Raw genomic sequence first — 15,477 nt, 5'->3', positions numbered from 1 at the left:
ACGGGCGAAGGGGCTGCAGCCCGGGCTCGCGGGGCTGGCGGGGGGCGGGGGGGCCCCAAAGGAGCTATTCCCGGGTGGGCGCCGGGCGGGCTTCCTCCCTGGGGCGCCGAGGCCGCGTGCACTCGGCCCCCGTTGCCTTCCCCCGCGAGCGGCCGCCCCCGTCGCTCCTCCCGGCTCGACTGAGCCGCCCCCGGCGCGTCCCCCGCCCGCCCGCCCCGGGTCTGGTCTGCGCGCCACCGAGCCGCGGCGGTGCAGCTTTTCCTTCCGCGTTGTGAAATCGCGCAACGACCTAGAAGCTTCCAGAGCTCCCGCGGGCGGGGGACTGGTGTTGGCAGACGCAGAATCGCCCCTTTGTAGCGCGGATCCGCCTCGCTCCCCACCCGCAGCCCTCTCTAGGCTCAGACTGCGGGGCCTGCTGCTGTTTATGAAAAATTCAAACAATCGGCCTCTTATTTTCCCTTCTCCTCATCCTCCTCTCTGCTCATCTTCTACGAACCACTCAAGAATCCTGCATCGTGTTCCGAGCTGTCGAGCTCCCCATCAGTTCCTACCCCCCCTCCCCCATCTTAATAAAGGAGAGACCAGAATAATCGCGCAGACCTGTGCTGGCTGGGACCGAATAAATAAATATCCCGCAGCGTGGGTTGGGCAGAGGGTCTCCTTTTAAAGAAGCGACTCTCCCCCCTCCCCAGCTCTGGCGAGACCCGGGGGAGAGGCTGCTGGTCTGAATCGTGCAGACTGACTTGCTTGGACGTTGGTGAAGGGAGCTGCTTTCATTACTAGTGTCATGCCAGACGCTTTAAACCCAGGATTAAAAGCATAAACTAAAACATTCCCCCTCTCCGACATGTCTGTGGAAGTGTATAAGAAAAGGAAGATTTAGCAAACGTTTGACGGTACTAGGGGCTTGGCTGGGCCGGTTCTTCTCTGAACATCCGGTGCTTGGACCTTTGCTAGTCTCGGCCGCGCTGAGGGTTTTGTTCTGCGGCTGTCCTTAGAAGGAATGCAGTGTCTCCGCTCGGTTTCCAAGCTTAGGTGTGGTTTCATCTTCGCCATCTCGAATCCAGTGGAAGAGGGTGAGAAAAAGAGCGCAACAGATGAGGGTAGGGAAGATTGTGTATGCGACTAGTTAGCACGGTGGGGCCAAAAACAACAGGTACATCTGTGAGCCATGCAAGCCCAGGGCAGTGGGAGCGTCCCCTTGGATATTTTTGAAGGGTTGGACTCAGCAACTGTTACTTTCGCTTTGCTATGGTTAGATTGTTTCCTAGGAAAACGAGTGCTTTGCAACTGAGGTGTTACTCGGGTCTTAGAAAGATACACTGCTTGGGAATGCATTTTAAAGATCTGGCGGCAGCGTGAATGACTTTGGCTTTGAGGATGTTGTTTAGCAGCTGCTCAGATAATCTAGTCCTGAGGCTGACTCTCAGGACTGATGCAAACCGGCTTCAGCGTCCACCTGCCCCTTAAAACCGGCTACTTCTTGGGCGTGTTCCAGCTGCTGTGTTGCCTTTCCGTTTTTGTCCTCGAGGAGAAAGCAGGTCTCACGGTTACACGGCACTTTTTATCTCTTCGGAGTTGTCGCAGGGTTGCTTATGCTGATCATTCATCCCAGACACGGAATGTTTCCACTTGATTCTCTTGTAGTTCTGTGTCATTTTTACTGGCTGTTTAAAGCAGAGTTGGCCGTGTGGGACTCCAAAAGTGTAACTTAGGTGCATTTCTTTTGGCGTATGTAAAACCTTTAGGTCCCAAAGAGGCAGATGGTAATTCCTGAAGCAGTAGGTACAGCATAGGCATTTGGACCTGGATCCGTATAGAGTTGGTGACCGGGAAGTAGAGGTTACTATACCATGTAGTTTGCTAATCATGTGTTTAGGGTCATGTTAATAATACTCCTTAAATACCCACAGTATTTTCAGGGCTCATATCCACTTCTTAATAATTGGGAACTCTAGAGACCAGGCCAGCTTTTGGGGGAGGGGTGGCAGGGACTGCCCACGGGAGTAGCAGTGAGAGATGAACCTCCTTTGAGTATCTTACCCCAAAGCTTTAGAGGCTTAAATTATGCTGTTTGTCCCTGGCCCCTCCTAACCATCTGGATTTTCTCAGTTTAAACTGCCCACGTTAATGCATTATGGCATTTTTGAAAAGCGATTTATATTTCTTCTAGATCAGTCATATCGTTTGGATCCAAAAATAGAACAATTGGAGTTGCAGCCAAAAATCAGGTATGTACTTGAAGGGTTTTGATCACTTTTCTCCTGTGGGCCTAGGAGCTAAACCCTGGGCCATATCCTTTGTGAGCATGTGCTCTGTCCCTGGACACACCCCTGAAGCCTGGTCACTTCTTAAGGGGCAAGTAAATCTCAAGAACACACAAGAATATGAAGTACCCAACTTTTTATTTTGGGGCTTTGAGAAATAGCTGACAGATACCCTTTGTGGTGGCTTTTAGATGGCTCCTTTTTCCTTACATCCTTTTCTTTTATTGAAAAATGTATGCTTAAACATTTTTTTAATCTGCCAACCTTAATTTGTAATTTGCTACCTTCTAATGAATTCTGTAATTTTAAAACGTCCTTTCATGTGAAGTTTTTCATGATACTCAGTTTATGAGGTATTTCTTTTATAGAAGGAACTTGTCAGAAGTTCATATTTAAAAGCGTTTCTGGTGGCTTTATTAAGGTAGGACTGGAGAACTTTGTGTCTAGACTATGCTATTTATTCAATAGTTATTGTGACTAGTGCTTGAAATGTTCCTTGTCTAAATGAAATGGCAGTTAAAAATTGCACATGAGATTTGGAAGACCTCAAAGAGAAAAAAACTTTTTTTTTAATAATACATTGAAATGGTAATATTTTAGGTATATTGGGCTAAGGGATTTGGGGGGCTCTTTTTTTTTTTAATTGGGCTCTACCCTGTACTCTCTGGGGTGTGCCTACCTCAGTGCCCCAGGGGCTTCTCGTGTGGTCCCACAAGCACTGATTTTGTTTTTTGTCCTTTAATCTATCTCCCTGGCTCCCAGTAAGTTTTTAAAAAAGAATTTCATGGGTTATTTATTATTTAATGGGCTGGAGTGATAGCACAGCGGTAGGGCGTTTGCCTTGCGCGCAGCCAGCCCAGCCGAGCCGGGTTCGATTCCTCCACCCCTCTTGGAGAGCCTGGCAAGCTACCGAGAGTATTCAGTATGCCAAACACAGTGACAAGAAGTCTCACAGTGGAGACGTTTACTGGGCCCGCTCGAGCAAATTGATGAACAACGGGAGGACAGAGAGACAGACAGAGACAGAAATTACATAGCTTGATCTCTTGGGACTGGGGAGAAAAGAACAGTGACAAAGGAGAATAAAACTTTTTGAGAGGAGTGAAAATTTATTTAATTACTGTAACAGTCTTATAAATGAAACATCTATATTATGGCTAGTTGGAAGAGATACAAAAGAGAGGGAGAAAGGAGAGAACAGGGAAGCATAGTGAAAGGAGTAACAACGATACTAAGAATTTCAGGAAGTGCTTTAGTAAATAACAGTCTGTCTAAAATAGGGCCTTTTAGAATACTCAAAGGCTACTGCATTTTCTCAGTTACCTCAGGAGAATCAGGTAAGGTTCAAATCTAGCCTGTAGACTGCTAGACATTCCTTTGCACAGTATTAGAATCAAATGGAATTTTAGTGTTTAAACATTTAAATTTCTTATTTAAACATGAGTACTTGTAAGCTATCATTTTTCTTTTGAAAGAACAGAAAGATAAAAATAATATACTTTCATTATTTGTGAGCTAGTAACTTTAGAAGTTTTAATTTTAATTTTTTGGTTATGAGATGTTTAAAGTCTATTAAATTTTGCCTAATTCTTCTTCCTAACCTACCTTCTGGCATTTCTGTAAAAATAGTTCTTTCATAGCTGAGGAAATTCAGAGCTCTGAGAAAAGTTAAGATTTATCACTATGATTTGAGTTCTTTAATTCACTTTCTGTGAAATTGTTGAAAAATATTGATTGGTATTAGAAAAAAATTAATATTTTATTCCCCCCCCCCAGCAAATCACTCATGCAAACAATACAGTGTCTAACTTCAAGAGATTCCATGGCCGAGCATTCAGTGACCCCTTCATTCAAAAGGCGAAAGGAAATTTAAGTTATGATTTGGTTTCGATGAAAAATGGTGGAGTTGGAATAAAGGTAATAAAATTGATCAACCTTTGATTCTTTATTAGGAAACTTTAATTTTTCTATAAAGAAAAACATTAAGCTTTCAACAGACAAGACGTTTTCTTTTTTTTTTTTAAGATTTTTTTCAGTTTTTTTTTATTCTTTAATTGTAGGTATATGTTTAAAGTGCCGTTGAAATTTTCTCACGTAGTACATACTGCTGTAATTTAATTTCTATTTTTAAAATTTAATTTAAAAACTGTCTTCGATTTCTTTTCCCTTTCCTCTGTTGGAATAATCAGGTCACATGTAGGCTGTGGTGCCATCTGGGGAGTATTGCACAATTAATTGTGGTGCTTGAACACCTGGCTCTGGCATTGACTTCAGGTTCCCACACTTGGTTCAGTGCTTCCCCGGGCTCCTTCTTTTCAGTTGTGGTGGTTCACACTTTGCCAGGGTCCCAGGGGCCCAAGCAGCAGAGCCACTGGGTGATAATTGAGCATATGATAGAGTCTGGGATGAAACTTGAATAGCCAGCTCCCCTTTGCAAGGCAGGCCCTTTGGCTGCTGAACCATCCCTGGACTTCTCATTTGTGCTTCTTAAAGCTTCTTGGAAATGAGAAAAATTGGTTTTCTTAATGGGTGAAGGAAACTAAATTGTGTTGCTTCATCGTGCAGGTCTTAACCACCCTAGTTGTAGTTGGAGAGAGAAGTGTAATACAAGCAGAGATCTTTTTTTAAACTAGTAGAGGCATTCCTGTCTGGTGATAGATACACAATATTTATTCCAATGATTCATCTTTTAGTGACAGTGGAAATTTGCCTTCAAGTACCTTGGTATTGAAAACTTTTCTCTTTCAATATAGGTTATGTACATGGATGAAGAACATTTATTTAGTGTGGAACAGATAACTGCCATGCTTTTGACTAAGTTAAAGGAAACTGCTGAAAACAATCTCAAGAAACCAGTGACAGATTGTGTTATTTCAGTAAGTAGGATTCGGCAAGGTAGTGAATTTTAATTGCCTTCTTGTTGCACTTAATTGTCAAAAGTGTGTAAGCTGTTCTGTTACTAGGGAATAAAGTTCTTATGGAGTACAAAGGTATTTTGGAGTAGGTTTGAGTAGTTTCACCTAGAAGTAAGTTCCAGGTATTCTTATCAGGAGGCGCAAATTAAAATCACTTCTGGCGCTCTTTTGATGCTACAGACAGATCAAGCTGGAGACTTTAGTAATCTAGTTAGTACACCGGTGGACAACTGGTGTACTTACACAGGAGCTTTTTGGATTCCATCCTTAGTTGAGTACCATTATGCTAATGCCTTGTTTTACCTACCGATGCAGTGCTTGGGCATGGGATGTACCGACACCTTGCAAAGTGCTGGATTCAAACCTTGGTCCCCTAAGTATCACCTAAGGTGTCACCTTCTTCTTACCGATACCCCTCTTTCCCTACATCCCCCACCCTAACCATCTCCCAAAACGCTAGAACACAGATTCTACATAAGAGCAAAAGATAATGTCCTTTTTTTTCTCTGACTTCATTTGGCATAATAACTCTCAAGAGAGTAGTTTAATTTTTTCTTTTGGTGAAACAAGATTTTATTGAAACTGATTTAGACGTGAAGGGAGAGAAATGTGTTTGGGAGAGAGAACACAGAGTAGAAAAAGCAAGCAAAGAGTCAAGAGAACAGCAAACTCCATGTTCAAGGGAGAACATGGACTTGAAGAGCAAGCCTCCAGGGGGTTATTTGAATTATTACTTTTGCAGTGGCAGGGAACAAACTCAAAGCCTCTCACACGTGAGGCATAATAAGTCTACCGATGAACCATCCCTGAATTTATTTTTGATTTTTTTTTTTTGAGGAATCCTTTCATGTTGTTTTCCATAATTTACATTCTGCCTCACATCCACCTGTAAACAGTTTTTAATTGTTGAGTCCTTTTGTTTTCTTTTGGCTTGCACCCAGCACTACTCAGGGCTTAGTCCTGAATCTGAGCTCAGGGGTCATCCTTGGTAGACTTCAGGAGACCGTGTATGATTCCAGGGATTGAACCTGGGACATCTGTGTGCAAGTCAAGTGCCTCTTGTACTCTTTGTCCAGTCCTTTTTAAATATATTTAACATTAAATGTTGACTGACTGTTACAGTTGTTAGTAGAACATTGGGCTGGAGTGATAGCACAGCGGTTTGCGTGTGGCCGGCCTGGCCGAGCCAGGTTCAATTCCTCCGCCCCTCTCGCGGAGCCCGCCAAGCTACCGAGAGTATCTTGCCTGCACGGCAAAAGCCTGGCAAGCTATCCATGACGGATTCGATATGCCAAACACAGTAACAACAAGTCTCATGATGGAGACGTTACTGGGCCCGCTTGAGCAAATCGATGAACAATGGGAGGACAGTGCGGTGCAGTGCAGTAAAACATAGAATGGCTAAGTTCATTTCCTTACACTTGAAGCCTTTTCTTTGGTTCAGATATTTGGAGTATTCATAATTTGATTTCAGATTAAAATTTGCCCTTAGGGACCACTTTTAGGACATTCATTTCAAAAGTAGTTACTAAGGCTGAAAAGATAAAGAGGTTAAGATGTTTGCCTTGCATGTGGCCAACCCCTGTTCTGTTCCTGGCACTACATGTAGTTCTCCAAGTACTTCTGCGTGTGACACCAAATAAACAAAAAAGGTAGTTACTGTTTCCGAAAGCTAAGAAAATTGCCAGAAGTTAAAATCTAAGGTTTCTGTTTGTTTTGTGGCTTGATTAGACCAAAATTTACCTGAATTGTTGTGAAATATATTGTAAGGGATTTGTATTTTGTAGGTTTGGTTTTGTTTTTCATTTTTAAAGAGGTAACATTCTTTTCTGCCTTGCTCGTAGGTCCCTTCTTTCTTCACGGATGCAGAGAGACGATCTGTATTGGATGCTGCTCAAATTGTTGGCCTGAACTGCCTAAGGCTTATGAATGACATGACAGCTGGTGAGGAAAAAAAGCTTTTTTTTCTGATAGAAATGTCAAACCTAGAGTTATAGCACACATGGTACTATTATTAGTATATGTTTTTGCATGTAGATGTGAAAACAACATATTAAAAAATACTTGAGGGCCTGGAATATAACTCAGTGCAGAGACCCCGTGTTGTATTCCTGGCATTACAAAACAGACGAAGAAAAACTTAACTCTACCCTCTTCCTCAGCCTTCTCAAGCCCTTGGTAATAGAACAGTCAAGTAGCAACAAAAGTGTTTTAATATTTCAAGGTAGAGTCACCTGCTGTTCAGTAGATGTCTATAGTGAATCGCTTTTTTTTTTTTTTAAACAAAAATATTGGTGGAGGATCTTAGAACTGGCAGTGCTAAGGGGAACTACTCCAGGCTGGTTCTCAGGGCCCCACACACGAGTGCACTGGACTTGCTCTCCAGCCTAGTGAGTGTTCTCTCCACCCCCTAGAGAAAAATTGATCTGGATTTGTTTTATCTTTAGAACTGGCTACGTAGACTTTTAATTTTTGGTTGTCAGAGAGTAGAAACAAGTTTTGCCAAAACCTTTCTTTCCATTATGGGTTTCGTAACTGCTTTGAATTCAAGTATTGATACAGATTTTATGAATTTCCCTCCTGTATTTCCCAAATACATACAACTTGGAGTTGAATCTTAAAATTGAGACCATTTGCCAGGCATTGTATTAGGTTGAGTATACTGTGATGAGCAAAGCACAGTTACTATCTCCTAGAGCAATTTCCCACAGTGAGTGATAACTCTGCCTGGGATGGTCCAGTGGGGCAGGAGGGCCCTGGGGTGAAACCTGGGGTGCAGTAGGCGCACTTTGCTTTTTTCAGTTAAAGAAGAATGGATTTCCTGGGAACTGTGCCGAGTGATTTTTTTTGTTTGTTTTCCCCTTGAAAAGGGGGTAATAGACCAGTAAATCTGCGAAACTATCTAAAAGCCTAGCTTCTTGAACTGTATTTGCAACTAGCACAGCGGGTAGAGCGTTTGCCTTGCAAGCAGCCGACTCTGCCAACCCAAGTTCGATTCCTCCGCCCCTCTCGGAGAGCCCGGCAAGCTACAGAGAGTATCTCGCCCGCATGGCAGAGCCTGGCAAGCTCCCCGTGATCTATTCGATATGCCAAAAACAGTAACAACAGGTCTCACGATGGAGATGTTACGGAGCCCTCTCCAGCAAATCGATGAACAACGGGAGGACAGTGCTACTACATGGGGGAGGGAGCCACATAACTTTTTAAAAATGGGTTTTAAAATTGATTGTGATTTGTTTTCAGTAAATATTTCATTTGTATGCTTACTTCATATACCTATATATTTGGGTCAAGTGAAAACAATTTCTCAGGTATAATGGGGTGAGAGTGGAAAATTTTAAAGAAGTCTTGGTCTAGAGATTTTATCAATTATGATTAGATGTGAGCTGAAGATCAGTTATTGTGTATTTGGGCAGAGCAATTAAGAGTTTTCTGTCATGTTTCTCACATAGTTGTTGCAAACTTAAGGTAACTATAAAGGCACATGACTAGAAGTGTGTAGTGGTTTTAAAATTTGGATAAAGTTAAGAAAGATAGGTAGATTGGATACTTGCCTCTAAAATTTGATGCCTAAAAACTTGAGTAAGAATTGTTTTAGTTATAAAATTCTTAGTTCTCTAGAGTGATCATATAAATGTTGTATAATGAATTCCATATAATTTGTGGCTAGTTGCATGTGATTACATTTCATTGTATTTTTATCATGTGTGCATTACTGCCTCCTGGTTTTATGTTGAAAGGTAACATAGCACCTGATACGAAAGGGAAGATGTAGTTGATGGCTCAAAGATTATTATGAAGTTTGGTCTGGAAGCATTGTTCTATAACTTCCATTGTTTGAAGTATAATCAAGTATCCTGTATGTGCTACTATATTGGTAACAGTTAAGTTTCTAAGAAAATGTGAACCAAAGAATTGAAACATAATTTTTTTTTTGTAGTTGCTTTGAATTATGGAATTTATAAGCAGGATCTCCCAGGCCCAGATGAGAAACCTCGGGTGGTGGTTTTTGTTGATATGGGACATTCGGCCTTTCAAGTTTCTGCCTGTGCTTTTAACAAGGGAAAGTTGAAGGTAAAGTCATTAAGTTGGACTAACCAAATATATGAAATGTATTATGTTGTTTTCAGTTGCTGAGTTTGCAGGTGTGATTAAAGTAATAATCAGATTTTTTTATTTTAAACTAACTTAGGTACTGGGAACCGCGTTTGATCCATTCTTAGGAGGAAAAAACTTTGATGAAAAGTTAGTGGAACATTTTTGTGCAGAATTTAAAACTAAGTACAAATTGGATGCAAAATCTAAGATTCGAGCTCTCCTTCGTCTGTATCAAGAGTGTGAAAAATTGAAAAAGCTAATGAGCTCTAACAGCACGGACATACCACTGAATATTGAGTGCTTTATGAATGACAAAGATGTTTCGGGAAAGATGAACAGGTTTGTGTTGAAAATTCTACTAGATTTAAATAGAATTCAGCTAGATTAAACTCAGTATCAGTTCTCTTGGCGGTATTAAATCTTGACCAACACAAGAAAATTTTATGCTTTATGCTGGAAAGACTCAACACCAGGTGAGTTCTGCAAAGAGGGTATTTATTTTTGAGCAGTTTTGGCCATAAGTGGTGGTGCGCAGGGGACTAGTCCAGGCTCTCTGCTCCAAGTCAGTTCTGATAGCGCCTGGTGACCATTAGTGGTATCAGAGATTGAACCTTGCAAGGTTATTATCTTATCTCCGTCCCTGTTCCAAACGATCTGTTCTGGGGCCAGAGAGATGGTACAGGTGATAGGGCAGTGACCTTGCATATGGCAGCTTCTATGTGACCTGGCACCACATAGTCCCCGTGCACCTCCAGGGGTCACTCCTAAGCACTTCTGGGTGTGACCCCCCTCTCCCCTCCAATTAAATGGTCTATATTAGCTACCCTTTAAGATGATTCCTCTTAGGTATGTTTTTCCTTTCTGCATTTCTGGGCCAGTAGTTTTTTTTTTTTCCCACAAAATACTTCCTAGAAATACTTGTTAAAGACGTGTAGCGCTGTAGCACTGTCCTCCTGTTCATCGATTGGCTCGAGTGGGCTCAGTAACGTCTTCATTGTGAGACTTGGTGCTACTGTATTTGGCATATCGAATACGTCACGGGAGCTTGCCAAGCTTTGCCGTGCGGGCGAGATACTCTCGGTAGCTTGCTGGGGTCTCCAAGAGGGACAGAGGAATTGAACCTGGGTCCGTTGGGTCAGCTGCATGTGAGGCAAAATGCTATTGCTCCAGCCCTTAATGATATGTAAATTCTTAAAATAATGAGAATGGTATCACATAAAAACATTGAGGTCTAAAATGGCAATGTGGCAAATACAGTTTCTTCTAGTAACATTCTTAAGTGATTTTTCTCCATGTTCTTTTTTCTTGTAGTTATATAACAAAAGTTACAAATTACAACATTACAGTGAAATTAGAGTATACGATGTTGGAAAAGAAACAGTTGATAAGGCTAATTGCTTTGTGTTTGTTTTTTATTTATTTTTACGTACTTAGATTTTTTTCTTTCAGATTTTTATTAGTGAAACACCATTAGGTACAGTTGTAGATTTACAAATTTTTGTGCTTGGGTTTTAGTTACACAATGATCGAATACCCATCCCTCCACCAGTGCTTATTCACCACCACTGATTGTTTTGTGTTTAACTAGAAAATTTTCTAGAATAACCTTTAAAAATGGTTGTTAAAATATTTCTTATGATTTCAAGGGCACAATTTGAAGAACTCTGTACTGATCTCTTGCAACGGATTGAGATTCCTCTTTATTCACTGATGGAACAAACTCAGCTCAGAATAGAAGATGTGAGTGCCGTTGAGATCGTTGGAGGCACTACACGAATTCCAGCTGTGAAAGAAAAAATTGCCAGATTTTTTGGGAAGGATATTAGCACCACCCTCAATGCAGATGAAGCAGTTGCCCGGGGTTGTGCGCTACAGGTACCACTTTCCGTCCTCCTTTCTTTTGCTGTTTTTTCCATAAGCATGTTCTGCTTTATTTTGTCAGGGCAGGGCCACGTAAGTAGCCAGAGCCAACTTTTGCCTTTTAAGGGCATTGAAAGGAAGTTACTTCAAAATAAATCCAGGGGGAGGCTAGAATTCGACAATTCTGGAAGGTCTAGGAAATTTATAATTAAATTAAGGGATATGTCAAACCAGTGATTAAGAACAGGCCTAATCCTGAGAAGATCGCAGGAAACAGCTGTAGAGTGCTAATTAGTTGTGTGGTGGTGACGCTTGTTACAAAGCACATTGGGGGAAATTAGAATGGCAGTTTGCTACAATAAGCACTTGATTTGGGCAGTTTGTAGGGTTAACAGATGGATTATAAGTATACCTGCTCCTTTTCACAAATTGGTTCTAACTTGTTTATCTAAGAAAGCAACTCAGGCGTAGCATTGGACAAAAAGAATACAAGTAGAAATTAACATTGATTTTTTTTTCTTTAATAATAGTCTTAGAACTGTAAGTAGATTTAATTATCAGGTTAACATTTGAATTTTGATTAGACAGTTTAATATAAAACAAAAGAGTTATATAGACAGACTTTTAGACTTGACTGCCTTTACAACTAAAAAGAATATAGAACTTGCATGTATTGATGTTTACTGAAAATTCATGGTATCAACATTATTGTATCTTACAGGGTTTTAATTTTTTCCTTCGTTAGTGGGTTATTACTCCATTGATCTGTATCCAGACATTGGAAGTTTATAAAGAAAGCTCTGTCGGTGAAACTTTTTTGGGGGCCCTCTTGAGGACTCCTGTGCTCCTCAGAGGTTCAGCGAACTTCTGTTTAATCATCATATTAAGTAATTTTTGTGGAACTTGGTTTAGCGGCACCCCAAATAGAAGTGTGACCCTGCTTTATTCATAAAGTTAGTTAAAAATTAGTTGAAAATATGACTATTTGGGGCTTTGTATTTAGTTTTGTGGTCATTTGAAAGGTGTTGAGAACTTCTTATGACGATATACCCATATTCAGAAGATAGAGCTTGTAATTAAATTACTATCACCAGGGCATTTCTGGATAAGCCCTAAGAAATTTGCTGATAAATCAGTTACTATCCTAAGATAAACTGTTACTTTTATATTTAATGATTGCCATATATTTATGCAAAAGACATTTATTCTTGCTATTACTTGTACAGTTGCCATTTTGAATTTGAATTTAAACCTACCCACCCTATCTCCCATCCGAGTACTAACCAGGCGCGAGCGACCCTGCTTAGCTTCCGAGATCAGATGAGATAGGGCACGTCCAGGGTGGTATGGCCGTAGACTATCCATCCTATCTGAATTGAATTTTGTATTAAAAGTTGAGTTGAAATTTTTATTCTCGTCATCTTTCTGTTTTTGTTTTTTCAGTGCGCAATCCTTTCCCCAGCGTTTAAGGTCAGAGAATTTTCTGTCACTGATGCAGTCCCTTTTCCAATATCATTGGTATGGAATCATGATTCGGAAGAACCTGAAGGGTATGTAGCAGAGAATCACTTTTTTTTTTTTTTTAAATTTGGAGGATTTTTAAGGTGTGGAGGTGGAGAGAGTCAGAGAGTAATGTACTTGAGAGAACACGGGCTTCTCCAAGGGCGGAGAGAGCCCCTACACACATCCTAGCATTAGACATGAAAGTACACATCTCAAGAGGGGAGATACGGGCGACACATGTTCTCGGGGACCACATGTGCTCGGCCACGTGGGCACAAGCATTACATGGGCTCGGGCAGCATATGCGCCGAGAATCACCCTTTGATGGGGTCGTGTAATGTAGGAGGCAAATGTGAGGGGTTGCTGAGTCCTATGTAGTTCTGTTTTTGGCTTTTGAGGGCGCTCTTTGCAAATGGTGGTACCAGTTTCCATTCCCCCGCAGTGGCACATCAGGGTTCTTTTTTCTGTATACCTGCACCAATGACTGTTCATTTGTATGTAAAGCAGTTCTCAAAGGTGAGGTGAGATGAGAAGGTCCTTGTGGCTTTGATTTGCATTTCCCTAGTAATCATTGGTGAACGTCTTTTCTTATGCCTATTTGGCATCTGTCTGCCCTGTTCAGAGAAGTATCTCCCAAGTAGAGATACGCAGTCTTTAGCAGTGTTCACAAAGCCTGGAAGCACTTCCACGGCCTGCTGGACCAGATGAAGCTGATTCGAATCCTGGGCGCAGCAGCACTCAGGATTCTGCTCTCCAGGGCTATGCCCAGTGTTGCCTGGGCTGGGCTGGGGGTCTTTTTTTTTTGCTTTTTTTGCGTTACACCTGGCGATGCACAGGGGTTACTCCTGGCTCTGGACTCAGGAATTACCCCTGGCGGTGCTCAGGGACCATATGGGATGCTGGGAATGGAACCCGGGTCGGCCGCATGCAAAGCAAGCGCCCTACCTGCTGTGCTATCACTCCAGCCCCCAGGCTGGGGTCTTGCAGTCCTGAGAACTGAAGGAACTCAGACCTCATGAATGCCAGGCAGATAAGCTTTAGCTATAAGGGGCTAGCCCCTTCTATTCATTTTTAAATTGTGTTTTAGTTGTGTGTGTTTTTCACATTTCTTAGATATTGACCACATGTTGGATAGATAGAGGGTGGGTATACAAATATGAATGTATTAATGTTCTCATGCGGTAGGTTCTGTTTCAGTTCTGTTTTCTTTTGCTGTACAGTTTTCAATGTAATGTAGCTGTATTTGTTTTCCTATATTTTTACTTCCCTTGATATTGGGGCTGAGTCTCAAGCCATTTCTAATGTTAGTAAGTGTAGTGTTTTTATTTATTTATTTTGGTTTTAGTTTGAAATCTGTATTTTATGTTCTGTGTTCCTTATGGTTTGGGTCCGACATCCAGGTCATTAATCATTTTGAATTTATTTTTGTTCATGGGATTAGAGTAATCCAATTTTATCCTTTACATGTGACATCTGGTTTTCATAACACCATTTGTCTGAAAGTTTCCTTCCTCTCCAGTATATGTGATGGTGGCTGCTTTGTCATAGATTGTCAGTCAATGTGCTTCTTTCTGGACTTTGAATTCCTTTCCATTGGTATGCATATATTTTCACTGCCAACACCTTTTCAATTACTGTAATACAGTTTGAAGTTAGGCAACACGATGCCATTTTCTTCTTTTGTGAATCCAGAAGAACCTTAGTGTTTTGTTTGTTTTCCCATTAAAAAAGTATCATTGGAAACTTTGATTCGAATTGTATTGAATAAAATGCCTTTTCCTTTTCCCTAGCGTTCACGAAGTGTTCAGCCGCAATCATCCTGCACCTTTCTCTAAAGTTCTTACCTTCTTGAGAAGGGGGCCTTTTGAGCTCGAAGCTTTCTATTCTGATCCTAAGGGAGTTCCATATCCAGAAGCAAAAATAGGTAAGCCGTTATCAATGCATATTTGCTATTTTCAAGACAACTCAGTACAAACTGAAGATTTTTTTTTTTTTTAACTCTTAACAGTGTTAAGGGGCTGTAGAGATATAGCACAGCGGGTAGGACGTTTTGCCTTGCATGTGGCAGACCTGGGTTCAATTCCCAGCATCCTATATGGTCCCCTGAGCACAGCCAGGAGTAATTCCTGAGTGCAGAGCCAGGAGTAACCCCTGTGCATTGCCGGGTGTGAGCCAAAAAAGAGAGAAAAAAAACAACTGTTAATTGGAAGAAATTCTGTGAAAAGACATTGCAGTTTAGATAGAGGTGATGGCGATACGACTTCATTTTATTGAGTAAACTAGTCTGTGGACATGAAACTTTTCCAACTACTTTCATTGATTATTTTTCCTATTCTAATGTGATACCTGTTTTAAAAAGCTCACCTGCTTTGAATAATAATCTTTTCTTTGGGTAAAATGCTATGTCCAATTTAAAATTTGACTCAGAAACCACAGAAGCTATTTTTTAACTGTGTATCCTTTTCATAGTGGGGGAGTTCACTGGATCACACTTGCGCTCATGGTCCAGCTCTGCTTGGGGGACTGCACAGTCCTGGATTGAAGTAGGGGCAGCCAGATCCAAGGCTAACACCTTAACCCCTTGTTCTATCTCTGGCCCAATATTGTGGGGGTTTTGTTTGTTTTGTTTCGGGGCCACACCTGGTGATGCTCACCAGTTACTCCTGACTCAGGAATTATTCTCTTGTCCAGTCTGCTCTTTATGAGTGGCACTGTAGCACTGTCCTCCCGTTGTTCATCGATTTGCTCGAGTTGGCACCAGTAACGTCTCCATTGTGAGACTTGTTATTACTGTTTTTGGCATATTGAATACACCGTGGGAAGCTTGCCAGGCT

At 41.4% G+C, this 15,477-nt stretch overlaps 1 protein-coding gene across 3 annotated transcripts in view; it reads left to right on the top strand.

Moving 5' to 3' along the window:
- The window catches only part of HSPH1 (heat shock protein family H (Hsp110) member 1), a 28,704-nt gene that overhangs the window by 908 nt on the left and 12,319 nt on the right, over positions 1 to 15,477 (top strand). For all 3 annotated transcript variants that reach the window (XM_056109258.1, XM_056109249.1, XM_056109240.1), the window contains exons 2-10: positions 2,174 to 2,231; positions 4,044 to 4,184; positions 5,021 to 5,143; positions 7,027 to 7,126; positions 9,123 to 9,256; positions 9,375 to 9,619; positions 10,927 to 11,155; positions 12,584 to 12,690; positions 14,434 to 14,567. In XM_056109258.1, coding sequence (XP_055965233.1) covers positions 2,174 to 2,231; positions 4,044 to 4,184; positions 5,021 to 5,143; positions 7,027 to 7,126; positions 9,123 to 9,256; positions 9,375 to 9,619; positions 10,927 to 11,155; positions 12,584 to 12,690; positions 14,434 to 14,567 — 1,271 coding nt within the window. The remainder of the gene's footprint in view (positions 1 to 2,173; positions 2,232 to 4,043; positions 4,185 to 5,020; positions 5,144 to 7,026; positions 7,127 to 9,122; positions 9,257 to 9,374; positions 9,620 to 10,926; positions 11,156 to 12,583; positions 12,691 to 14,433; positions 14,568 to 15,477) is intronic.

The sequence above is a fragment of the Sorex fumeus genome, unplaced genomic scaffold (assembly GCF_029834395.1).
Source record: "Sorex fumeus unplaced genomic scaffold, SorFum_2.1 ptg000008l, whole genome shotgun sequence".
Lineage (NCBI taxonomy): Eukaryota > Metazoa > Chordata > Mammalia > Eulipotyphla > Soricidae > Sorex > Sorex fumeus.
Note: the sequence above shows the minus strand (reverse complement) of the source record. Positions and strands in the feature narration are given on the sequence as shown.